This window comes from Ursus americanus, chromosome 14 (genome assembly GCF_024610735.1).
Source record: "Ursus americanus isolate L20-20 chromosome 14, mUrsAme1.1.p, whole genome shotgun sequence".
NCBI lineage: Eukaryota > Metazoa > Chordata > Mammalia > Carnivora > Ursidae > Ursus > Ursus americanus.
Window position 1 is genome coordinate 55938134 of NC_142140.1, and position 26308 is coordinate 55964441.

Here is a 26308-nt window from a genome sequence, read left to right on the forward strand (position 1 = left end):
CACCGGCAGTAAAACCCAGCATGCGTGAAAACAAGGTCAGGGCGGAAGCCCCCTGCGGCCCACCCAGGGGCCCCAGGCCTCCACTCCACGACCCCACGGAGCTCCCCCCCCCTTGCCCAGGTGCTGGGACCCACACCTTGGTTCGCCCTCTTTAAGAATCTACCTTCCCGCTGCCGGTTTCACAGCGCTCTTCTCTGGGCTCGGAAAAGCGCAGGCTGTGCTCGCGTGCGTCGTGCCACAGTGCTGCTCACGCCGAGTCCAGGCTGTGAGTTCATCCACTAAACAAAACACACACTTTTAGAGAAATGAGCGCTTGAAAGTAAAACACCACAAACACGCGGTGTGTAGTCTGAGCTCCGGATGCCGGAAGCATGGGTTTACGCGCTTAGAACCGGGCAGGCTCCCTCTCTGGCTGTTGGTCCGTCCGGCTCCGCCCCTGCGCTCCACGACAGGCAGCCAAGGCCCAGATCGGGTGCTGGTCCCCGCGCTCCCCCCTCCCCGACGGCGCTGGTACCGGGGGCCACACTGACCTGCCACCCACGCCCCACAGGAGCAGGCCTCGTGGGTGTGCCAGTGCGAGGAGAGCGTGGTGCAGCGGCTGGAGCAGGACTTCAAGCTGACCTTGCAGCGGCAGAGCTCCCTGGACCAGTGGGCCAGCTGGCTTGACAGCGTGGTCACCCAGGTCTTGAAGCAGCATGCTGGCAGCCCCAGCTTCCCCAAGGCTGCCCGCCAGTTCCTTCTGAAATGGTCCTTTTACAGGTAAGGCCGGCTTCATTTCCAAGGGAACTCGGGGAAGGCGGGGACGGGGGGCCCCAGAGGCCCAGCTGCATCCTCAGCAGGCTTCCGGGGCAGGCACAGTGTGCTGGCGTGTGCGGCATTCGGCCTGTGGCTTTTCTTTCCAGACCTGCACTCTCCTCCGGCTGACGTGAGGCCTTCAGGAGAAGGGGGCTGGCGCAGCGTAACCGCCAAGCCACAGCTCCCGGGGGTGGGGAAGGGAGCACGAGGAGAGACCCCAGGGACCCAGAATGCGAGTTCGCTTGTTTACCTTTAGGGGGCTTGGCCATACAGAGCCAAGAAGCTTCTGAGGAGAAAACATCCCAAATCCCAAGCCGTTCCACTCTGTCCACTGACTTGGCCTTGGGGTCCGCACACGGCTTTCCACGTGCCGGTTTGGACACGGCGGTCAGCACCTGGGTTCCCTCCTTGGCTGCCTTTGCTAAGCCGTCTCAAATCCACAGCCCGTCGAAGCCACCTCTGTTTTCCCACTGCCAGACTAAGTGCCTTAAGAGTGCATCAACACCCTGGCCCAGGAAGACGTGCAAAGCATTAAGTATAACGTCATCAACTGCTCTTACTCCCTCCCACACCCCGTCGTTCACACACGGGCAGAGTTTTAGCCCGTTAAAAAAGTAACAAGGGCCCGCTAACATTTTCAAAAGTTGATTGGAGCAAACACCGCCTCACATCAGGCAGCCCCAACCCGCAGGTGGTCAGTGAGCGAGGACAGAGGTGTTGACGGAGAACTTGCAGGAGCAAAGCAAGGAAGTGATGTGATTGGCTTTAGCTGGAGCGCCGCGGCTGCCGCCACTTCGGGGGGAGCCTGGCCCTTTGTGGCCTGTGGTTCGAGGGTTCACTCTCAGAATCCTGTGCGTCGCCTCCAGCGTGGTTCCGGTTTTCTCGGGCCACAGGGTGTCAGAGCCACTGCTGGGCAGGCCCCCTGCTTGGTGACTCTGTCAGGGGCTCACACACATCTCCTCCCTGCCTTGTCTCCTCCTGGTACTTTGCTACCACAGCGACGAGTGGGGAAGCTCTGAGGTGGGGCAGTCGGGTGTTTGGGACCAGAGTTTGGGGTTGGGGGCCAAGTGATCTCATTCCTTTAGATCAGGGGTCGCTTTTTCTGTGAAGAAGCAGATGGTACGTATTTCCAAGAAATAAACTCTTATCGGCACACGATATGTAAATGAACAGGCATGGCCAGTGTGCCAATAAAACTGTATTTATGGACACTAAGCTGTGAATTTCAGGTACTTTTCTTGGGTCGTGAAACATAATACTTCTTTTGACTTTGCTTCCAACCATTTAAAATGGTAAAGACCATTTTTAGTTCGCAGGCTGTACAGGCGTAGGCCGTGGGCTGAATCTGGTCTGGATTTGGGGCCACAGCTTGCCAGCCCCTGCTGCAGATGAAAGAGGCAACAGCTCCCTGAAGTTCTGTCTCGTTTTAGGCGCCTAAACCGCTGACTGAGGAGCAAAGTCTGGGTGGGAGGGAATCCCAGGAGGAGGGAAGGCCAGGAAAGGCTGTCCACTGTGGGCGAGTCATAAGGGCACCACAACTGACCACAGGCCACTGGCCAAGTAAGGCTTGTGTCAGACAGAGACACGATGTGACGTTTCCACGGCCTCTTGCTTGGAGCTGACTGCCCCACCCGCCTCCTGTCCCCCTGTCCTCCCCTCAGTCACAGCGGACACAGGGGTGGTCTGGGCAGCTGGCGGTCCCCTCGTGGGTCTGTGGGGCCCCCCCAAAAGCCTGGCTCGACCGCCTGCCCGCGACTCCCCGCTCCCCGGAAGGTCCCCAGCCTCTGTCTGCCCACCCCCAGCTCCATGGTCATCCGCGACCTCACGCTGCGCAGCGCCGCCAGCTTCGGCTCCTTCCACCTGATCCGCCTGCTCTACGACGAGTACATGTTCTACCTGGTGGAGCACCGCGTCGCAGAGGCCACGGGAGAGACGCCGATTGCTGTGATGGGAGAGGTGAGGGCCCGCCCGCCCCGGGGACCCCAAGACAGCATGGCGGTGTGTGTGACGCAGCGGACGGCCCAGGGAGGCCCGTGGCTGGGAGAGAGCTCGCACGCTGGAGCCAAGCGACCTGGGTTCAGACCTGGCTCCTCTGCCACCTAGAGCGTTCCTGCCCCTGAGGCAGACCTGGAACACCCGGCCCACGGGGTCTGCTGGTGTAAAGTACATATAAAAGGCACCATTCTGGCCATTTTAAAGTGAACAGCTCAGTGGCATTTAGTACATTAAGAGTTGTGTGACCACCACTTCTAATTCCAGAACATTCCATTGCCCCAAAGGCAAAGCCCATCTGTGTCAGCAGGCACCACCATCCCTATCCCCAGACGCTGGCACCCGCTACCCTCCCTTCTGCCAGGGTCGGTTGGTCTGTCGTGGGCGTCTCACGCGGGTGAAATCTCACATGGCGTGGCCTTTCGTGTCTGGGATCTTTCACTGGACATAATCTTTTGAAGGTGCAGCCACACTGTAGCGCGGATCCTTGCCTCACTCCTTCTATGGCCAGATAATATTTCCTTGCGCGGGCAGTCAGCACTGTGATGAACACGTGGGTTGTTCACCCCTTTCGGCTGCCGTGAACAATGCTGCTGTGAACGTTTGGGCACACGTTCTTGTTTGAATACCTGTTTTCATTTCGTTTGGGTACATTCCTAGGAGCGGAATTGCTGGGTTGTGTGGGGTTGTTTTGAGGAGGAAATGAGGTGATGCTTAGAGAGCTTTTAGTACCTAATAAGCCTGTCACCATTCAGAGGCCACAGTCCCTTTCCTCTTGGTGGCCTGAGCAGTCAGCACCCACTCAGCCCTCCAGCAGCTCCCAGGCAGGACCCAGAAGGTGCCAGAGAGGACACACCAGCATCAGCGCCACTTCACATGGGGGAACCGCTCTCGCCTGTGTTAACTGTAGATAGAGGACAGTGCTAACATTCACCAGGACCAGGCACCTCTGCGGAGGCCTCTGACTCTGGGCTTCTCTCTTCCAGTTCAACGATCTCGCCTCACTATCACTGACGCTGCTCGATAAAGGTGGGTGTGGCCGTGGCTTTTCCATGAGGCTCTCCCAGGGGTATTCCTCCCACCCTGGGCCTAGTGGAAATCGAGGCAGCTCCCGGGCTGGGTTGAGGGCCTTTAGGAGCTGGCATCCAGACAGGCTGATGTGGCCCGGGCAGCGGCAGGTGTCCCGGTGATGCTTATGCAGGCCTGGCCCCTGCTGGGGCTCAGAGGAGCAGGGCTCAGGATCCCATCTAATCCTGCTCCCCAGCCGCCTCCACATCAGGCCCAGGAGCAGGGCCACAGCCCTGGGCTGCCTGCCTCCAGCTGCCCCTACCCCACCCCATTCCCTGCCCCATGCAGTAGGGGGCACCGACTGCTGAGGGGGACCCTGCCGGGAGTGTGCCCCAGCAAATGGACACTGGCCAGGGGAGGGCTCCAGAAAGGAGGCCTCCCTGGGCGCTGCAAGGCAGTGTCCACGCCTGTGCACCTCTCTGAGAATGTGCTTCTCTCTCCCTCCCTCCTGCGGCCCGCGCCCACGCCCCTCATCCCCAACACTAACCCTGCAGATGACCTCGGCGAGGCTCGAGGCAGCGAGGCCGACTCCGACGCCCGCAGCCTGGGCGAGCCCCTGGTGAAGCGGGAGCGCAGTGACCCCAACCAGTCCCTGCAGGGCATCTAGCGCTGCGGCGCCTCCCGGGCTCCAGACCGGCCCCGCGAGCTCTGCGGAATAGTGCCTCTCAGATGACGGGACCTTTGCTCTGACTCACGGGGCACCAGTGCACCCTCAAAGGACACGCTCTTCCTCCAGAAGAAGACCGTCCTTCGCCACGGCAGAAGGTCACATCGGGCTCCCGGTGCCTGAGCTGCTCACCTGGTGCCTTCTGGGTCATCTTTTCCTTCCGAGTGTTCTTATCCTCTCCTGGGCCGGACCAAGAACTTTGGTCCAAGTCTGCGCACCCCGCCTGAGAGCTGAAAGGGGCGGTGCTGGGCGAGCTGGCGCCTCCACGTTGGGCTTCTCCTCGGCACAGCTGCTTCCGGCTTCCACCAGTATCTTTTAAAACGCAGACCCCAGGAGGGAAGGGGTGTCCTGCAACTGTTGGACAGTACTGAGCCGGCGGATGTCCACGGAGCCCTCTGCCCCGGTGCCCTGTGGTGGGAAGGGACCATCTCCACACTGTGCCCGGGGCCTCCTGCCCTGCCGGCTGTGCTGAGGCGTGGACACCGGCCCACAGGAGCCCCATCTGCAGGCACCAGAGGTCCCCAGAAGCAGCTGTCCATCACCATGGTCCCATGTGGCCCAAAGAAAAAGTCACAGAAACGGCCCGCCCAGGCCAAGACATAGTGGAGTCTTTAAGGATCAAAACCAGAAGTTTTATCAGCAACTGGAAGGATGTGGGTTCTCTCCAAGTTCACAGCCAACATCAAGCCAAACTGCTGGGTCTGGAATGAGTTTGTTCCGAGGGGGCTGGGTGGTCGGTATTTCAGTGGCGCCTTCAGAGGGCAGCCATTGGGCCAAGTCTGCCTGGCTCCCACTCCGTAGAATCTTCTGAAATGCCTGCCTTTGAATTAGCAATCCTGGAGCACTCTGACCCCGGGCAAGTCCCATCTTGAACTGCTCAAAGTGGAAACTCTTCTCTGGGTAAATGAATCCCGAGGACTTGCATAGCCCTTGAACTTTGAACACTCCGGATCCGTATCCGCCATAACACATTGCACTTGGTTAGCTCCGTGCAAGAGTTCTGCCCCCAAACCAACTGCAAAGAAGAAAGACAAACCTCTGGTCTGGGAAGCACCATCTTATGAAATGCAATAGTTTCTCCTTTTGGAAATATGTTTATACCAATAGTTTTGTGCTCTAATTGTTATTAGAATGTTTCTTATGAACATGTATATTGCAGTATATTCGGTCCCTAATATTTTTTTTCTCATTCACGCAGAAGGTACTAATGTAAACTCACGTGGCCTTTAAAAACCTGACTTCTCAACAAGCAGGAGCCCACCCACACCAGGTGTGCGGGGCAGTGTGGAGGGGAAAGACAGGAAAGCTAGGCGCTTGTTTTAGAAACCAAAAGTCTATCATAATTACAATGTTTGTCTGGTTTTTACAGTTCAAGACTTAGATGAAATCAGACAGAAAGAATGTCTTTAAAAATATATATCTCCTCTCCTGGGAGACATTTAAGCTCACGGTTCGCGGATTGTCACAGCCTGCCTTTTCTTCCACGTGGGTTAAACTGTACAAACTGGGTTTCCGCCTTACGCTCCTGCCTTTGCAGGATTCCGCAAGGAACAGCACAAATGATGGTAGAGACACGCACCTTCCAAGCCCGTTCTCATTTTTCATGGCAGTGAACACTCGCGAGCCACACTCCAGCTCCTCACTGCCACACACACACGGTGGCCTGGGAGGGAGCGGGCCTCCCAGCAGTCCAAGCCCGTGCCCTGGACTGCCAGCCTGGCCGGGCTCCTGCCATGCGAGGCTCCGAGGAGAAGCAGTGGCCTCCAGCACTTTATTCTTGGCTCTCTGGGGAGTGTTCCAGAAGGAGCGGATTCCCTGAGTCTCATTTAGCAAGGCCAGCTCTGGGCCAGAGATGGCAAGAAAACAGTTCTCAGCCCAGGATGATCAAGACTGTTTGTAAGCAGACTAGACTTATTCAGATATGGCAGAATAAACCCCGGCTCCAGCCACTGACGAAACCTGCCGGTTGTCCCCAGGGCTTCTTCAGGAGAGGGGCGGGGGCCAAACTTGGGGATCCCCTACAAATCACTGCGTGAGCTTGTTCTAAAACGGCCAGTTCCTGGGCCCCGTTCACAGAGCGGCTATCTGGTGGGATTACCATGGAGGCTGGGAATCCGCCTTGTTTGGACCACCCCTCTTGGTGGGGGATGGGCTCTGACACAGGGGATTATAGGACTTCGAAGAAACCCTGCAGAGGAGACCAACAGGCTCCGGAATAGGAAGGGCCCACGGATGGGAAGATGTTCCAGAAACGTGGGACACAATTCCTGGTCAGCCGCCCCTAAAAGTTGCTCCCCCATGCCAAGGCAGTGCCCCATATGCCCCAGAGATGCTCAGCCTTGGCCCCAGCCCAGGCCCATCTGTTCCTGGTAGAGGCCCTGAGGCCCCCAGGGGACACTAAAATCGTCTACTTGGGAAACTCCCAGGACACAACCATGCAGACTTCCCTTCAGCTGGGCGGCCGGGCCCTGTGTCTGTGGCAAGTCCCTGCCAGGCTCTGAGAGCCCAATGGAACCTCAACTCGCCCCATCCTTTTATGGTTCGTGATGGCAGGCCCTCTCCAGCCTGAGACCCCGAGCAGTGCCAGCCCTTGCACCAAGCACTAGCCACCACCAGCCCTCCCTGTCTGAGAGCCAGACCCAGTGCAGGGGTGGCAGGGTCCCTGGAGGAGGAGAGCCAGACTCTGCTCCTGGGCCTGAGTGGCTGGTGATGGAGTGAGCACAGGTGATGCCTCCATGACCACTGCCCCAGAAGCCAGAGAGGAGATGACCAAGGGAAACTGCTGAAGGCCCACAGGCTATCAAATCCCTCAGAACACCCACTGGGTAGGGACCCAGCGCACAGGGGCCGAACAACAAGGGGAATCTAGTCCTACCAAGAGCCTCTGGGAGGTTCTAACTAATCACAACGGCTCCATACTAAATGCTTCTGTCCAGTCTCCTCTTCCTGACAGTAGGTGTTACCCACATTGTACACACGGGAAAATTAAAGCTGCTGGCTGGAATGCAGATATGATGGCTGGAGCATCAACAGCCATTTTAGACCTCGAAATGGATATCATATAATAAGGATGGCAAAGCAATGAGACAGAAGGAACCTGGATCCCTGGTGATCATGGAGCTGCATTACAATCCTGATGACCCACAGTCAGAGTTCAGTAAGCTGCAGTGGGGGGAGGGGGGCAGGGGGTTCCTGCCTCTGGGAACTCTCTGGTAGCGAGAACTCGGAAGCAAGCTGTGAGGTACACCCCCCCCCCCACACACACACCAGTGTGCTAAGAATGGAGAGACTCTCTCCAGCTGAGGGTGTCACCTGCTCCACCACTTTTCCTCTGCAGCTGTGGCTGCTGCCCGTCTGCTCCCGGCTCCCGCTCCAGAACTTCATCCTTTCACACCTTCTGTGACCTCCAAACCCAAATGGGAATGCCCCTCCACATGCTGCTGACCCACCCCACAGTGACCCACCCCACCACTGCAGAACAGGAGCTCCGCATCTGACCTTTCGGGCCTCCTGCTTGTGTCTCCACCACGGCGTTGCCCACCATCCATCCAACCATCCAGACCAGAAACCCAGGGCCATCTGCCTTGCCCCCACCCCTCCTACCTCCCCAGAATGCCCATAACACAGTCACGCTCTCCTTCCTCCTTGCCACTCCCCAACTCCTCCTGGCCAGGAAAGGCAGCATGGTGGAGGAAATAGGGCTAGGCTATGCAAGTTTGAGTGCCAACTCCACGGTCACGAGCTGTGCCCTCAGGTAAATTACAACTGACCCCTGAACAACATGGGGGTTAAAGGCGCCAACCCTCCTTACAGCCAAAAATGCACGCATAAATTTGACCTCCCAAAAGACTTAACTAATAGCCTACTGTTGACTGGAAGCCTTACCAATAAACAGTCAATGAACACATGTGTTGTACGTTATGTGTATTATTACTGTATTCTCAAAGCAATCCAGAGAAAAGGTTATTAAGGAAATCATAAGGAAGAGATGACATTTACAGCACTGCACTGTACTTATTGATATAAGTCTGCATATAAGTGGGCCCATGCAGCTCAAACCCATGGTGTTCAAGGGTCAGCTGTACTTAGATCAGTTTCTCCATCTGCAAAAAAAAGGTAATAAAAATACCTACCTCACTGCATTGTGAGCTTTAAATACGTTAATACTTAGTACTGGAGTAAGCATTCAACAATGGTGTCTCAGCCTCGGCACCGTGGACACTTGGGGCCAGACCATTCTCACTGGTGGGGCGTCCTGGGCACCTTGGGATGCGGAACAGCAACCCTGGCCTTACCCATCCCCTGCCAAGCGCACCTTCCCTCCCCCAGTCATGACAACCACAGATGTCTCCAGGCATCGCCCAGTACCCCCCCCCCCCCGGGGGGGAGCATAATGGACTCCAGGTGAGAACCACTGGGCGAGAGCACTATCATGATGACCAGTTCCCTGCATCTTTTTGAACCTTGGTAACCACATCAGTTATCACTTGTCTTTCTCTCCCCACACCTCACACAAACCCTCATCCACTCAAGGCTCCAGTTCTTGCTCCTGGAACTCAGCCCACGGTCTCATCTGGGGCTCTTTCACCTTCACTGGACTTCCCACCTAAACTCCATGCCTTCACGCAGACACACCTGCCTTGTTAGTTCTTCTCTTGACACCTCCTCCACGAAGCCTTCCTGGATGCTCTCCCACTAGATTAGGATCCTTTATATCCCACCTTTCCCATAAGCACCGTGGGTGAGTAGCTCTTGTCTGCCTTGTTCAATAGCCTATTTCCCAGATATAACACTGTGTATACGTAGGCTCAGCAAATATTTAGTGGCTGAGTGACTGAGAAGGTTTCTGGGAGAAGGTGCTATTCATGGTAATCATGGGAAGGTAGGGGAAAGGAGGAAAGAAAGCACATGGAGGAACACTAAGGAATGGCCAAAGGAAAGAAAAGAAATCCATTCAGGAGGCCACCACCAGCACTTTTTTTTTCTAATTGCAGCTGGGCTTTAGGAAAATTTATTCTGGTACAGTGGGTTATACATAAACCGGAAGCAAGGAGGCCAGTTAGGTAAGATGGTACAAGTGAGGGGTGGGGAGTAGGGGTGGTGGAGATGGGGTAGTGGAGACACAGAGGGGGAGGGGAGCAGGCAGAAGCCAGAGGTCCACTAGAGCCCGGTGCCTAACAGCAGATCGAGTGGGTTATGAAATCAAGTTGGTGGGTTATGACCAGTTTAGCTGTTTGTTTTTTTGGTTGTTTTTTTTTTTTTTTTAATGGATCAGGACAGAGGTAGAAAAAATGAGAAGTACTGATGGGATAAAGATAAACCTAACTTTGTAAAGTTTTTGTTTCAGTGTAATATGTGCGTATACATACACAGATTAGGTATTAGGCTGCCATATAAGCCTAATGTACAATGTACTGGATATATGACATGTATTGAATATACATATCTATCAAAAGCCACAAGTACTAACCAGTCATTCTCAACCTGTTTTGAGGTCATAGGTCTCTTCTAGAATCCTCTGTGATAGATGTTTGTGGGGTTTTGCCCTCCAGCATCCAATCCACCTTCTTTTGGAATAACACCCGGATTACCTTTTGAGGAACAACCTTTCTCCCATAGATTTAAATACCACCTCTATGTGGGCACTGGAGGGAATGGGCTTGGCATATGCGGGTAGCAGTGAGGAGGCTAGTATGGCTGGCTACAAGGTGAGTGAGGCGGGCAGGAGGGAGACATGCAGGGCTTCCTAGATCCTAGCCAGGACTTAGGGTTTCATTCCAGGAGTGAGCGGCCCATGACCTCAAAATAGATTGAGGACTCCCCTCCATCAGCTCTCAGCTGTGCGACTGCCCACCCGACACCTTCACTTGGATATCTCGAATGGCAAATGGCATCTCAGACCAGCAGCTGGGCACCTGGAGGCATTCGCTCAAGAGTTGATAATAAATAGTTGGAGGCATGAACTGGATAGAGTCATAAACTGAATAGATGGGGAAAGCAGGGTGGGGGGCACAAGGTAGTAAGTGCCCCACCATGCTGGACCCATCCAACACTTTCTCCTAGAAGTCTGAATTGCGAGCTGAATGTAAGACTGAAAGCAACAGAAGTGTGGGGGTTCTCCAAGAGGCGCCCCCCCATTCTGCTAAACAGTCTGCCAAGACCCACTGGAGCCTACCCAGCTTCTTCTTTTCCCCCTTGATCTTAGGAGCATCTTCATAACTTTCCAGAAAATTCTCCCTTTGCTTACATTTGCCAGAAGTGTTTTTGGGGGTTGCAACCAGTGTCCAAATCAACACACCCTCAGTCCCCGTGAATTTTGCAGTCAGATTCAGAAGGGATTCTCCGACCTCCCCGAAGTCCTCCCAGGATGGAGAGGCACTGTTTCAGAGGCGGCCTGGGAGAGTAATCCATAGAGCAGCAAGCGTGGTGCAACCAAGACAGGCTCCGTCTCTGCTGGTCCAGCCAGCGCCTACCTGACCTGGTTCATGGAAGATGCCAGACCCCCAGCTGAGACCCCCCCCCCCAACTGACACAAGAGCCTTTGAGTCCCCAACTAGTTCAGTAATTTAGAAGGACCTGAACGGCTTCCCAATCCTCTGCCGCCCCCCAGTGGTCACTGTGTGACACGGCCTCGTCCTTTTCCCCTGGGGACGCACAGAGCTGGGATTTTTGCCTAGACTGGAGGCAGTTTTGTTTACTAAACTGCAACAATGCAAGATAGGAAAGACCACAAGCAACAGATTGAATGAGCTAGCTTCCTTCTTTCCCTCCTCTGCCTCCCCTTCTCTTCCTCAAATATTCCCTATTTATTTACATAGATTCAGAGTATCTCCCCATGAGATACTTGGTAGTGACAACGGGAAAAGTAGTAACCTGGTAGAGGCTATCTAAACCAAGTGATCTAAATTATCACGAATTGTACAAATCTACATCGTGTGCCTCCTGATGGGACGCACTGAGATGGACACGCCACTGCTGCATTATTCCTGCCCAAAGCTGATAACCTGAGTTTAATCATGAGGAAACATGAATCAAACCCAAAATTTAGGGGCCTTCTTCCAAATAACTGGGAGTACTCATTACCAGTGTCATGGTCAAGACAAAGTAAGACTGAGGAACTGATCCAGACTGTAGAAGACTAAGGAGAAATGATATCCAAGTGCAACATGGGATCCTGGACTGGATCCTGGGACAGGGAAAGAAATCACTAGTGATGAATGGTTGAAATTGAGGTAAGATTTGTATATTAACGAATAATATTGCATCAGTGTGAATTTCTTAGTTCTGATCATTGCACTGTGGTTACATAAGGTGTTAATATTTGGAGAAGCTTGATGAAGACTAAAGTAGCAAAGACATTAGGGTTCGAAGCCAAGAAAGGATTCCTGAGATGTCTTTGGTGCAAAAAGGTGGTTTTATTGAAGCACAGGAACAGGACCCATGGGCAGAAAGAGCTGCATGGGATCATGAGGACTGGCCCATTATATACTTCCAAGTCGAGAGGGGGTTAGGGATAGTATAAGTCTCTAACGCATTCTGGAAGCAAGGTTTTCAGGACCTTGAGGGGGTATCTATTGTTAGGAAAATGTCGTTTATTACTAATAAAACCTTAGTCATGAGACCCTCCAGATGGTTATCGGTGGGTCATATGCTTGGGTGATAATTGCCAACATGTATCTTGGGGTAGGGTAGAGATAAAGGAAGTTTTGAAAGGAATTTTTAATATGTTAAAGTAGACTTACAGGATCCTGGGGGTCGAGCTAAGATTGCCTTTTGCCCTTAGCAAAGTATTAACATGGAGGCAGTTGAGTCCCTAGAAGAATGTCACCCTGCCTGTTTCAAGGACTTGTTGATAGGCTGTAAGTAGTAAGGAAATTTAATAATTTTCTTTTGCCTTTGTTTCCCACATCGAAGACTATATGGAATTCTTTGTGCTATTTTTGCAGCTTTTTAAGTCTGTATTTTAATTTGAAAAGCTAATTTTTAAAAATTACAAGTAAAATAAAGTATTTCCTCCCAATTCCATACTATATTTAGCCGCTGCAGAATGGGAGTGAGGGAAGCTGATGCACCCAGCTTGGGTAAGGGGGCCCCCCCATTAGCATTAGCACCAGCCACATCGGACATTCTGCTGTCAGGAACTCCACCTGTGTGGACTGAGGGAGGACAAGGAAGGGTGCTGAGTGGAGGAGGCAACCCAGGATGACTCCCCTTGCCCTCACCTGACTGAGCTCCTTGAGGGTGGGGAACTGTGTAGCTGATTAATCTCTGCGGTCTCAATCTCAGCATGGGGCTGGGCCGGAGCAAATACCTGCCCGTGATGGGAAGACGAGAACCTAACTGCAGCTGTGAAGGCCCTTTTTACTGAGCCCAACTACGGAAGCCATTTCGTACATGGCTGTGAAGGGAAGTTCACAGTTCTCAGAGCACAGCCAGGGCTCAGGGGGTCCTCGGACTTGTCTCCTGGTGATCCAAGGAGGAAGCAGGCGGCTGAGAAGCCAGCCGATCTGCAGTTTAGGGTAAATCATTTGGATCCTTCCATTTCCCACTCCCAACCTTTGTATTAGGAAAAACTCCAAACTCATTGCTGTGGCTTACGAGGTCCCGCATGCCCCCTCCCTGGCCTCATTTCCTCACTCTGCCCTGGCCACACTGAACTCCGCACCACTCCTCCAGCTCACCAAGCTGGTTCCTGCCTCAGGACTTTGCACTCACAGATCTCCTACTAAGTGTCACCTCCTCAGACGGGACTTCCCTGACCAGCCAATCTAAAGTATCCCCTTTTTCCTTCCTCCCTTTCTTTTGTTCTGAGTAGGCTCCTTGCCCAGCGTGGAGCCCAACTCGGGGTTTGAACTCATGACCCTGAGATCAAGACCTGAGCTGAGATCAAGGGTCAGATGCTTAACCGACTGAGCCACTCAGGCGCCCCAATATCCCCTTTTTCTATCACCGTCACAATATGCGGTTTTATTTTCTTTGTAGCACGAGTCACTCTTATGTTACTTTGCCTGTCTACTGTAAATCTCCTTACAAAAGAATGCAAAACTCCATGAAGACAGGGTCTGTCTTGTTCATCCTGGGCCCCAACATGCAGAACAGTGCCTGATGCACAGTAGTGCCATGGATATATATTGCTGTGTAACACTTAAGGGCTTGTAAGAGCAACCATCCTTTAATTTCTCTCTCATGGTTTCTGTGTATGAGGAACAGGAAGGGCTAGCTGGGCAGTTCTCTCCGGGTTTTGCCATGTGGTTTCTGTGTCTTGGCTTCCTCACAGCATGGTGGCCTCAGGACAGATATCACTGTTTACATGAAGACTGAAGGTTTTCAGGTTTGCTTTTCCAGCAAAGCAGATGGAAGTTGCACCCTCTGTCCCTGTTATGACCTAGCCTCACAGGTTACAGTGTCATTTGCACTGTACTCTATTCATCCACCACTAACGAGTCCACCTCCACTCAAGGGAAAAAACAGGGACCTTACCTTTTTTGATGGAAAGAGGGTCCAAGAATTTGGGACCTTATTTTCCAACTACCACCAATAAGTGATAAACAAATATTTATTTAACAAATAAATATTGCCTAAGTTAATTTGTTAGAGGAGACCAGATAAAGCAAAAAGGGGCCTAAGGGGCAAATGTTGGCTGCCATTGGCACTTTGGAGACAACTGTGAAACCAGAGGAAATTTAGTTGACTCGTCAGGCTTGTAGGTTTAGCATCTCTCTCTGTCCCTTGAAAAACCACAATTGGATTATATTTAGCAAGTGATGACATGTTGCTAGGAGTTGCCCACAGTGTGGGATGGATGCGGTATATGGAACGACTTTAGGAGACATGCAGACATAGCATTAGATGACACCGAATCGCATGATTTACAGTTATCTCGTTTTCAGTTCTCTTTCAATACTTCTCATCGTGTCAAGGAGAGTTTCCGCTGAGTGATAATATGCCTTTAATAACCCTCTAATACTGTGCTAATCTCTCTTTACATCAAAGAAAAAGCAGGCTTGGGTTTAGACACACGGCAAAAGCCAAGAAGACCTACCCAAGGGAAAATATATATAAAATGAAATATAATGAATATAATGAAACCAACAAACTAGAAATGAGAAAACCTAAGCCTACACACTGTTGGAGACCAGATGGACTCAGTGACCACCAGGGTCCTTTTGAGCCTTGACATTCCAGCTATTCCTAGAGAATTTCTAATTCAAGGTCTCTGGCCTCTGCTTACATTTTGGTGGCAAAATCTAGGGTAGGAGAATCAAGGCATCTATTAAATAAAGTTAGTGTAACTCTTAATAGTATTAACCATTTCTCAACCCCCAAAATAAATGAAAGTTTCTGAATAGTGCTGCTCAAGGTCTGACATGTTTACGAAGCCCCTGGGAATCCTGTTAAAATGTGGATTCTGATTAAGGTCTGGTTTAGGACCTGGGATTCTGTATTTCTTTTTTTTCTTTTTTAAGATTTTATTTATTCATTTGTCAGAGAGAGAGAGAGAGAGAGAGAGAGAGAGAGAGCGCACCAGCAGGGGGAGAAGCAGACTCCCGCTGAGCAAGGAGTCTGATGTGGGACTCCATCCCAGGACCATGGGATCATGACCCGAGCTGAAGGCAGACATCCAAAGAACTGAGCCACCCAGGCATCCCAGTATTTCTAAGAAGCTTCCAGGTGATGCTGATGTTGCTGCTTTGGGGACCACAATGAAAAAATAGCAAGTTCTAGGAACAAATATAGTGTGTTCTGAGCATCCCTTCCTAGCTCTGCAGTTACTGATGTTCACATTAGTAGACTGAAATCAGCCATGGTTGAAGAATTTACACCAAGAAAATCAGCACTACAAACCAGGGTTCATTTCATTGTTTTATTAATTATGTTCTAGCCTTAAGAAAGTGATAGGAAAATATAAATAAAATTTATAATAAACTATACCAAACAAGCACACATATAAATACACATACGTACACACATACTGACACACACATTCTCCCCCAGAGAAGCAGTTGTTAAACATTTGTCATGCCCCCATAGGTCGTAGAGATGCATACAGGGCAACCATGTAGATTAGGGATTGGCAAACTTTTTCTGTAAAGACCCAAATGGCAAATATTTTTTTTAAGATTTTTATTTATTTACTTGGGGGGAAGAGAGAGAGAGAAAACACGAGTGAGGGGAAAGGCAGAGGGAGAAGCAGACTCCCTGCAGAGGAGGTAGCCGGAGGGGCCCTCCACCCCAGATCCCTGGGATCATGACCTGAGCCGAAGGCAGAGCTTAACCCACTGAGCCACCCAGGCGCCTCCAAATGGCAAATATTTTAAGTTTTCCTGGCCAGTCTCCATTAAAAAGGAGTCAGCACTGCTGCTCCAGCTTGAAAAGCAGCCACAAACAATATGTAGTGTAACTATTTTCAAATAAAATTTTATTTATGAACACTGAAATTTAAATTTCATCCGATTTTCACGTTGTGAGATCATTCTTCTTCTTTTTCCAACAATTGAAAAGTGTAAAACCTTTCTTAGCTCACAGGCCAGATGTGGCCAACAGGCCGTAAGACCTCCTTGTCTAGATCACAATGGAAGAGGAGTGGAGCTGGGACTCACACCGGATTAGACTCGGGACACAAAGGCCCGGCAGAGGGCTCAGCAGGTGCAGAGACCCGACGGCTGGAAGGCGTTCGGCATGCTTCGAGGCCTGAAAGACCCACGTGGCTACACTGCACGGAGCAAGAGGGGAGCATGAGAGCAAAGCATAGGGAGCTTCGTGAGACTTAACGAGAGGTTTAGAATTTACTCCAGATCCAGGAGAAAGCTCTCTGGACGCGCCGAGGAAAGATGGGCCCTTGATCCAGTTTATATTGTTTAAAGACTCCTCTGCCTGGCGCTGTGCGCGACCCGAGCGCGGAGCCCCCCAGGAGGCGGCGCGGTCTCCCCTGGAGAGCGGCGAGGCTGGCCTGCGTCCTGGCGACAAAGCAGAGCCAGGAATGCGTTCCCACAGACTCCCGGCAGGTGAGCGAGGAGGCGAGGAGGCGCGCGCGGGCGGGACACCTTCAATCGGCCCGCGGGCCGCCCTGCCCGACTCTCGACCGAGACGCTCGAAGCCCCGCCCCGCGCCGGGCGCCGTCCCAGGGCTCCCATCCCGGCGGTCCCCCAGCCCACAGCGGGCCCCCCCCAATACTGATCCCTCCTCCTGACCGCTCTCTCCGACCTCTGACCCTCCCCAATTTCCCCCACCGTCCCACGTGGCCTGAGGAAAACACGGGCCTGAATAACTGGGCCTTCAGAAGGGGAAACTGAGGCCGCACGTGACAGGGCGCCCCGAAGGTCTCCTGTCAGGCCTGCGCACGTGGACAGTCCCCCGCCCCCCTCAAATCCAGAGATTCACCTCGGGGAAGGCCTCAGTCGCGGCTCCCTCGGCGGCTCACGATCCCACCGCAAGGAACTCCTGGAAAACGAGTAGAAAGCCGGGGCGTCGAAACCCAGCCCCTCCGCGCCGCCCCACAGAACGTTCGTTCCCGCGCCGCGGCCGACGCGCGCGAGGCTCACTACGCATGCGCCCTGCCCTGCCCACGCCCCCTTGGTCGGCGGGAAAAGGAGGAGGGGGAGGGGGGCAGTTAGTGCGCAGGCGCATGCTCGGAGCGTGGCCGGGTCGGGACAGCCACCCGGAGCGAGACTCCGCGCCCGTCTCAGTGCGCAGGCGCGAGCTGCTGGCCTCGCTCGGCGTCAGCTCACGAAGTGCGCACGCGCGGGAGTTTCTGGCAGAAAGCAGGCGAGCCCGGGCCGGCGCGGGGCCTTGTGGGAGGGCTTAAGGAAGTAAAATGGCGGACCTGGCGAACGAAGGTAGGGGAGGCGCCGTCGGGGGCCAGCTGGCGGCCCGGGAACGGGCGGCGGGAGGCCGAGGGGCCACAAGCCCGAGGGGTGAACACCCCGGAGGGCGGGGGACCGTGTGCTCCGGAATACTGGCCCATCGGGCCCCACAGCCGCTCCCCATTGCGTCCCCTCAGGCCGGGCTCGCCGGCCCGGCCCATCACTCCCGGCAGTCTCGGCCCTGCCACCGTCCGTCCAGAGGGCCTGGGAGGCCAATGGAACCATGGCTCTGAGGCCCTTCTGCTCCCCGGGCCAGGTCGGGGCCTGAAGGGGGCGGGAGGTGCGGCCTCAGCGCCTTGGCCTCAGATGTAAATAGACCTCCGGGCCTGGTCGTCGCCCAGCGCGCCACGCTCCCTCCCGCGCCCCCTCGTTCCTGGGGACCGGGCTTGCCCCTTTCCCCCGCCTGGCGCCGAGCAAGCCCACTCCCGAATCCTGTGGGGTTCTCATCCTACGCGGGCCCGCTCGGTGCCGAGGATGGAGGACCTGGTCTGTTCCCCACCCCCCCGGACTCGGCCCCCAGTTCCCGCCAGTTCCCCCAGATCCTTAGTGGCGACCTGAGAGCCGCGCCTGGTCTCCCTGCATTCAGGTCTGGCCGCTGAAAGCCCCGGGCTGCTTTTTGGCCCTTTTCCGTTGCACTTCCAGAGAGGGAGAGACAGAGACTGTGCGAATTCCCTCCTCTCTGGAGCGCTGACATCCCACCCGAGCGTTTTTGACAAGGTTACCGTTCCAAATCCTCTTGAGAAAGCACTCCATAAGCTGATGTCTGCTTAAATCAATAGTGGTGTTGATATCTCGGTAGCCTCAGGACTTCCGAGGCCTATTTTTAGCTCCCTCCGTTTCTAGGTGCACAACTGTAGTTCTGGCAAGCTGTCTACCTGCCCGGCCCTCTTCCCCCATACCATGCTCCCTGCTCCCGGGAGGCGTCCTGAGGTTTCCATACTGAACTCTAAGAATGCGTAAATGAAATAATAACTGGCCACCCTGGCCGAGCGTTTGGGGGTAGTACGGTGTATCGTTCGGTCTTGAATCCTGTTGCCTTGTAATACTCCTTACAAAAGCTCGGTGAAGTAGGTACTGTTAGCCTGTTCTCTTGGTGAGGAAACCGAGTTAGAGCAGTTAAGTTACTTGGCCAAGGCAGGTCATACAGCTCATGAGCAGCAGAGATGTGTGAATGAGGTAGTCTGACTTCAGAGCCCAGTCCCCCAATACACACACCCACACCCCCTGCCATTTTGTGCTGTACCTCTTTTACAAGACAGAGGAGCCCACGAGGATTGAGGCATTCCAGTTTATAAGATCCAGTTAAAGGCAGCAGAGGGAGTGGATAAGTGAAAATCAATATGACGTACTGTATGTATTCACAGATTTGGCCCATTCAGTTTCTTGAACTTGTTGATCTTAAAAATAATACTGTCAGCTATTTTACTAGCAAGATGGGCTTATTCAGGAGCAACAGAGAGTCGCAGTTTAAGACAGGCAAGCACTGACAAAACCATAGGCAATTCTCACAATGAAGGACAGGAGCATTATTTTAGGGAGAAGGGGAAAGTTTCAAGAACTTGTTTTGAATCGGAAGTCTGTTAGAGAAAAGCAACAGTTCAGGGTGATGACAGTTTCTCATTGGCTAAGTTACAGGGGTAGTTGATTTCTTACAGAAGATTCAATGTACTATTTCTGTTAGGGCCTGTAATTGATCTTTCTTTCCTGTTGATGTTTCTTCTGTTGGGGACTGTAACTGACAGTTCTGCCCCTAATTTCTATTCCATGGTAAGTCAACCCCTTTTGACCTCCCTTTCTAGCCCTCAAGTCTGTTTTAGTGAGGTTTTTCCCATTATTAATTTTCACAAACTCAAGACTCAACATATCTAACATCATAGTTCACGTCTGCATTTAAATGTCTCATGGGCACATCAAACAAAATCCCCATCTTTGCCCCCAACACCTGCCCACTCCACAGTCTTCCTCCCATTTGTAGTACATGGCAAGTTCATTCTTTGAATTGCCTAGGCCGAACACCTTGAAGTCACCCTTAACTCCTCTCTCTCTCATATGCACGGCAAGTACTGTCAGTTCTACCTTAAAATATTTCCAGAAGGTGACCCCTTCTCATCACTATTACTGGTTTCCACCACTTGGGCCTCCCTTCCATCTTTACCCATCTAACAACTCAGCCCAGAAGCTAGAGTGGCCCCCTTATACCTCCCTTTCCTCCCGTTGCATCACTCTCTCCCTGAATTGCTCTGCTTGAACCACTCTGGTTTCCTCAGTGTCCCTTGAATGAACTCTACACTCCCTCCTTTATGCCTTTGGACCTTCTAGGTCCCCTGCCTGAAACAGTCTTCCCGCAGATGTCCCTATGGCTCACTCCTTCACCTCCTTCAGCTTTTTATTCAAACATTATTATGGGAACTTCTCTGGCCACCAATTTTAAATTGGATCCACGTTGCCTGTCCTCTTTATCCTGCTTTATTTTACTCCCCTGCACATATCATCATCTGACATGCAAAGTTTACTTGTTTGACTACCCCTCTAGAATATAAGCTCCAGGAGGGCATGGATTTCCTTCTGTCATGATCACTGATGGATTCCCTACATCTAGAACAGTGCCTGGCACAGAGTAGGTATCCAAGAAACGTTTGTTGAATGAATGAATGAATTCATCACTGAAGACCCTTTTTGTGAGGTATACTTTTGAGCACAAAGGGGAAATTAGGGTTCCTGTTTTCCAGGGATACCATTTCTAGCATGTGGGCTGACACATGAGCCTTTGATTGCTTAACTGAATGGTAAGTATAAAATAGAGAAATGGAATGCTTTATACTTAAAGTTTTTACTTAATAAACACCACACGCACTCGGTACTTTGCCTCTGACACTAGTTCTGGCATAGTTGTCCTCAGGACATAAATCTTAAGTGGCTTTTTGGCTTGTACAGCCTGCTGAGATGTTTAATTTATTATCTGCTATGTAAACTAGGACTTTCTTGCCTATGCATTTTGAAGCTTTAGGGACTGCCTCATATGTGTGCTTTTCCTCCTGCTGTTTAAGCTGTAGTCAAATGCCCTCTTAGCTTCTGTTTTTCCAGAGTGGTATTCCAAGCTGGTCCATCTTCACACCCAACCCTTCTGTGTCTTTTCCCTGGGCCATTGCCACCTCTCTCTGAGCCTGAGGCAATGACTATGCACCTGGGCTGGGCATCAGAATCACTGGGGGAGCTTTCTTAAAACCACAAAGGCTCAATCCCCACACCCCACCCATTCCAATTCTGTGAGATGTCGAGTGGGCCCTGGGCATCTATAGTGAGAAAGCAGCATGGGTGATTCAGATGTGCAGCCAGGGTTGAGAACCATTGGCTTGAGTAGTGCAGGTTAGGTGTGCTGTGCTTGTTCACAAAGAAACGTTTCCAATTGTGTATCTAATACAGCATCTTGTTGGCCTTCGTTGCCATGGTGATCTCTTCGGGGATGGTGACAGCAACTCCCACAGCCCTTTCTTGGTACTCCTATAGTCTGTGACTTTTAAAGTCCAGTTGGAATGCTGCTCTCCTAGGAGGGAGAGGGAGGGCATATGCGTGCGCGCGCGCGTGTGTGTGTGTGTTTTACACTTGTGTCCAGGGATATTCTCTTCTGCTTGGCATTTTGCTATTGATATATCCCAAACTCATTAATCATCCTATCCCTGAAGTTACTCTGCATCATAAATGGATGTCAGGATTTGAATGCAGAGTTTTGTGTCTGGAAGAGGTAAAGAATGGGCAGGGGGTGAGTAAAGTGTATTTGAGCTATAGGGTATCTTGGATTCCAGATCCCAGTGTTTAAAGATACCACATACATATGAATCCTTGCTGGTCTGTGGACATGGTATAAAGCAGCGTTCTCAACTTTGGCCCTACTGACATTTTGAGCCAGATAATTCTGTTGGAAGGGCTGTCCTATGCATTGTACAATGTTAGCAGCATAGCACTGTCCCTGACTCTACCCAGCATATGCCAGTAGCACACACCCTCCCCTGCACCTCTACCCCAGGGGTCGTGACAACAAAAAATGTCCTCAGACATTGCAGAATGTCCTGGGGCAAGGGGTGAGGAGAACCACCGCCCGGGGTAAGACCCACTGGTATAAAGTAATGGCAGGGCACAGGCTTTGCCATGCAGAGAACTGGGTTTGTGTTTTGACTCTGCTGTGTACTCTCTGAGTGACTTTGAGCAAATTTCTTAACCCCTTTGAGCTTCACTTTCCTCACCAGTAAAATGAGAATCATGATAATCATGGGTATTTCATGGCTGCTGTGAGCACTGGATGAATTAATGCATACGAATTATTTAATACCTATCTGCACACACACAGTAATAAACAGTCAGTAAATGGTAGCTATTTTTGACTACAGTGGACTCATTGTGGACTGGTTTGGCATTAAGTGTTCAGCAGAGAGAGAGAGCAAGAAATGAGTGTGCATAGTGCGAGTGAATCCAGCCCAGTGATGAGATGGCCCTGGGGTGAGCCGTGATGGGAGGCCAGCTGGAGCTGAGCTGTCAGCCCTCCTGGGTTCTGTCTTGCCTTCCACGTGATCACTTAGCCCGGCGTTCTCAGCCTCGACACTGTAGACGTTTGTGGCCAGGTAATTCTTCAGCGTGTGTACTGCCCTGTGCCTTGTAGGATGCTGATCAGCTTCTCTGATCTCCCCACTGTGCCGACAGCACCCTCCTCCCTCCCCCAGTCATGGCAACCAAGAATGTCTGCAGACATTGCCCAGTGTCTGGGGGTAGGGGGGAGCACAGAGTTGCTCTGGCCTGACCAAGTGTCACTCTAGAGATTTTCACGGGTGGTTTGGCTTTTCTTAGTTTTCACCTTACTTGTTGACTTAAAACTTAACGCCTGAGAGAATGAGATACAAGTGAATTGGTTGGAATCCTCAGATCCATAAATTCTCCCCATCCCCTGTCATAAACTTAATTTTTAGGATGAGTGAGAGACAACTGTTTTAAAATTTGTCGTGAAGTTATGATAAACATTAACTCTGGGATTTGTTCTGAGGTCAGCATGTGCACGTGTGACTCTGTGGCACCTCTTAAATCTGTAGCAGATGGGCCTGCTGGTAGCTGAGTGGTGTCATGCTACCTCCAAGGCTGCAGAATCTTTATACATTTTGAAGAAAACTTAAGTTTTGGTTCCATTGTATAGACCAAGAAGATCATAGTTCTGCAAAACTTTTATCCCATGTCTTCAGCCTGCCTCTCAGTTAACTGGAAAATGGGATTACCCCAGCAGTCCTGTTACCATCATACATTCATTGGGTGTCAGGGCTAGTCGGGATCTGGTGTGTTTATACTGTGGAGAAGTTTGAGTGAGTGGAAGCAATAGAAACGAACTGAGGTTAGAACAGGGGAGCTCAGATGGCATTTGGAAGAGTGCCAGTGTGTGGGAGTGGCAAAGGGGGCATTTTAGGTACCAGTTCAATTCCTGCTTAGTTAGTGAGTTCGGGCACAGAGAATAGGCCAGGGTAGAGTGGGAGATGAGGACCATTTGGGGGATCTGAGAAAGGCCTTCTATTACAAAAACCCTGAGAAAGGCAGGCAGCAGAGGTGGCTGGTGTGAACTTGGCCCAGCCTTGGTAGCTCTCCATGGTACTGTGAAGCAATCTGGAGGCAGGTGGGTTTGCGGCATTATCTATTCAGGATCTAGTGGCGCTGATGGAGGTGGCAGCAAACAGCAGGAGTTCTTTGTTCTGTTTGAAGGGGATTTGTTTTTGCCACCTATGCACATTATCCTTCCTGGGTCCCATGGAGTCTTGTCTGTGGTCCGTGTGACCTTGTACTACTTGGTAGAAAACCGTATAGCATAGGGCCTCAGTGAAAAGCACCCCTGCCTGTCCACAGTTTGCTTCATCCTTGGCAATCTTGACACTTGGTGCTATTGCCTAGTACTTGCCGGGAGTCTTAGCCCTGAGTGCGTTCCATACTTGTTTAAGGAGCCTTGAGGAAAATAAAAAGTGACGCCTGGGCCATCCCATCAGCGATGGTGGCAGGAGGTGCCGAGTGTCTATAGTTTTAAAAAGTTCCACAGATGTTTTAAGACACGAAGCCAGAGTCAAAAACCACAGGCAGAAGTTGAAAACTTGCTTCAGGGGCAAACAGACGTGTTTAATTTGGCCCATTTAGGGATTTTTGCTTGTTTTTAATTAAGAACCAACACTTAAGAATTCTGAGATTTCAGGGAGAAAAATAATTTAGGTTTCTGATTTCTCTTGAAAAGCAGGAACCAGCCTCTTCCAGTGGTCTTGTGCAGTAACGAGTCACCAAGACTGAGGAGCAGCTGCCGCCCTTAGGATAGACTCTGTGCCCAAAATTATAATGTTGAAGATACAGCAAACACATGAAATGCATAGGAGAGAATATTAGATGAAAATCATAGACACACTGATCACAAATATGTAAGATACGTCAGCAAATAAATAAAAAGACTTGGAATGCGCAAAATAAAATAAAAAGATAGATTGTGTGCCCTCCAGGACACCACAGTCCCCACTGAGTAGTTTGGGACCTGGCCCACTTCCTTCTTTTCCGGTGCCTGCCTGACCTTGGTTGGCATTTGGGTTTCAGCCCTATTGTACCCCCTCTTAGACGCAGCTGTCTCTGCACATTAGCAGAGAACCTCAGCGTAAAGCTTTTGACGGTCTGTAATGAATTCAGGATTCCTCTCCTCCGAATGCTGGTACTCAGAGAGCAGCGTGTGGCAGCAGTTCTCCAAGATGGTCCAGGGGCCCTGGGAGTCCCCAAGACCTTTTCAAGGGGACTGCAAGTTTAAAACTGTTTTCATAACAATACAAAGACGTTGTTTGCCCTTTTCACTCCTATTCTCTTGTGAATGGACGGAGTTTAGCCAAAGGTTATAGTAGTGTGATGTAGCAGCAGATGGACTGCAGAAGCAGATAAGCAACTCTGGCTGTCTTCTCTTAAGCCAGATATTAAAGAGATTTGTCAAAGTGCAAAATAATGCCGCTTTTCTCACTAATTTTTTTAGAAAGTTATTTTTCATAAAATTTATTGTTTCGCTAAGCTTTAACCATTATTATCCTAAGTAAGTTAACATTTTGGTATTTTCTAACTTGGTAAATATCAACAGCTATAGCCAATAGTTACAAAAGCTCTTGGAGAGCCTCAATAATTCCGAAGTGTGGAAAGCGGTCTCGAGACCAAGCAGTTTGAGAGCTGCTGGCACGTGATAGTGGAGTCCCATTGTAGAGAGCCCGAGTGGATCCTGTCATGAGATCGGCATGGGTTTCTCCCCCATCTCTCCAGCCTGGGGGAATTTTAACCTGGAACTGACTGGCAGGCTCCGGTTCTACTCATGGCACAGTTGGAAATGCCTGGAATGACTGTCCTTGGTTTGTGGTTTACCTCTGCCACTTACTCGCCCCGGATCCTGGGCAGGATGTTTGTCCTCTGTTCCTCCATCTGTAGAATGGGGATGACGCTAATCACGTCCGAGGGTCATCGTTCCAAGAGAACGTTTGTCAGGTAATTGACGCACTGGCATGTGCGGATATACTGTCAGTTACTAGTGGATGTTACTCTTCTGATTGGATGTCTGGGTGGAGAAAAAGCTCCTTTTGGATTGTAGCTGTGTTTCTCCACCTCAGCATTATTGACGTTGGGGCTGCTGGGGGCTGTCCTGTGCATGGTAGGGTGTTTAGCGGCATCCCTGGCCTCCACCCACAGGATACTGGTGGCACCCTCCTTCCCCAGTCATGACAAGGAAAATGTCTCCAGACATTGCCAGATGTCTCCTCAGGGGTAGAATTGCCTGAATTTAAGAACCCCGGGGTTACGGGAGTCCATGGACCCCCAAGAGACTATATTCCCTAATCATCTGACCTGCTATGGTCCTAGGATGCTGCACTCATTTAAATACACAAAGCGTGGGGAGGGGGAAAAGAGTTGACATAGAAGCTAGGGGGTCACCCCAGTTTGACCCACTGGGAACTTATTTTGGTGTATAATGTGCGTTAGGGATCTAACTCAGTCGTTTTCCAAGTAATTAATGCAAAGTTTCTCACATGCAGCATCATTAACATTTGGGGTTGGTTTGGGGACCCTCCTGTGCACTGTAGGATGTTGATCAGCATCTCTCGTCTCCATCCACTACGTGCCATTAGCAGTTCCCCCACATCATGATAACCAAAAATATCTCCAGACGTTGCCTAGTGTCCCCAAGAGGCAAAATCACCCCTGGGGGAGAAGCACTGGGTTATGAGATTAAGTAAAATCATCCAGGAATAGGTTCTTTGCCAGCTGGAATTTAGGGCTCGCCCTCCTAGTCTCCCATTTCCATGGTGGCTGCTTGGCAGATAAGGAGGCATCGTGGACTTCCTATCCCTGTGATGGAGGAACAGTGTTTTCCATGACCTTCAGCACTGTCTCAGGTTCAGTGTAAGGACCTTCAGAGAACCTCTGGGTCCGGCCATTCCATGTTACAGGGGCTGAAGCCAAAGGCCACATAACCAGGGAAAGTCACCTGGTACCGTGCACCTGCTTCCAGCCATAGAGTCAGGGAGCCCATGCTCATTCTTTCTAGTGGCACAGTAGCATTGACTGCATAGGCACTTGTTCTTCTCTGGTAAAGTGACCCGTGTGGGGCCCTATACCTGGCTGTCACTGTCAAAGAGAAATAGGTGTTTGCAGAGACAGTAGTCTTTCCTCCGTGCACGTGTTTAGAAGGCAGGCCTTGCTTTCTTCAGTAAGTTTAAAGTACTTTAGTTACTCTCCCCCAGGTTTGCCCCACAGAATCCTGGGAATTTGCTGACCCAGAATGAATGTCTGTGTCACATTCGTAATAGCAGAGCGGGAGGGGGGCACATGGTTCTTGAGAGTTTGGCCTTCTCAGGTCTGGAGTGTGAGGAAACAGGCTACCCTTTACTCAGAAGGG

General features: G+C 51.4%; 2 protein-coding genes across 10 annotated transcripts in view; both read left to right on the forward strand.

Annotated features, from left to right (window-relative positions):
- The window catches only part of RFX2 (regulatory factor X2), a 94452-nt gene extending 86023 nt beyond the window's left edge, over positions 1-8429 (forward strand). For both annotated transcript variants that reach the window (XM_045776699.2, XM_045776701.2), the window contains 4 exons: positions 551-759; positions 2598-2751; positions 3774-3816; positions 4350-8429. In XM_045776699.2, coding sequence (XP_045632655.2) covers positions 551-759; positions 2598-2751; positions 3774-3816; positions 4350-4462 — 519 coding nt within the window. In that variant the 3' untranslated portion in view covers positions 4463-8429. The remainder of the gene's footprint in view (positions 1-550; positions 760-2597; positions 2752-3773; positions 3817-4349) is intronic.
- An 8788-nt stretch (positions 8430-17217) lies between these two features.
- Positions 17218-26308, forward strand: part of RANBP3 (RAN binding protein 3) — a 53475-nt gene continuing 44384 nt past the window's right edge. For all 8 annotated transcript variants that reach the window (XM_045776755.2, XM_045776756.2, XM_045776759.2 and 5 more), the window contains exon 1: positions 17218-17358. In XM_045776755.2, coding sequence (XP_045632711.1) covers positions 17337-17358 — 22 coding nt within the window. In that variant the 5' untranslated portion in view covers positions 17218-17336. The remainder of the gene's footprint in view (positions 17359-26308) is intronic.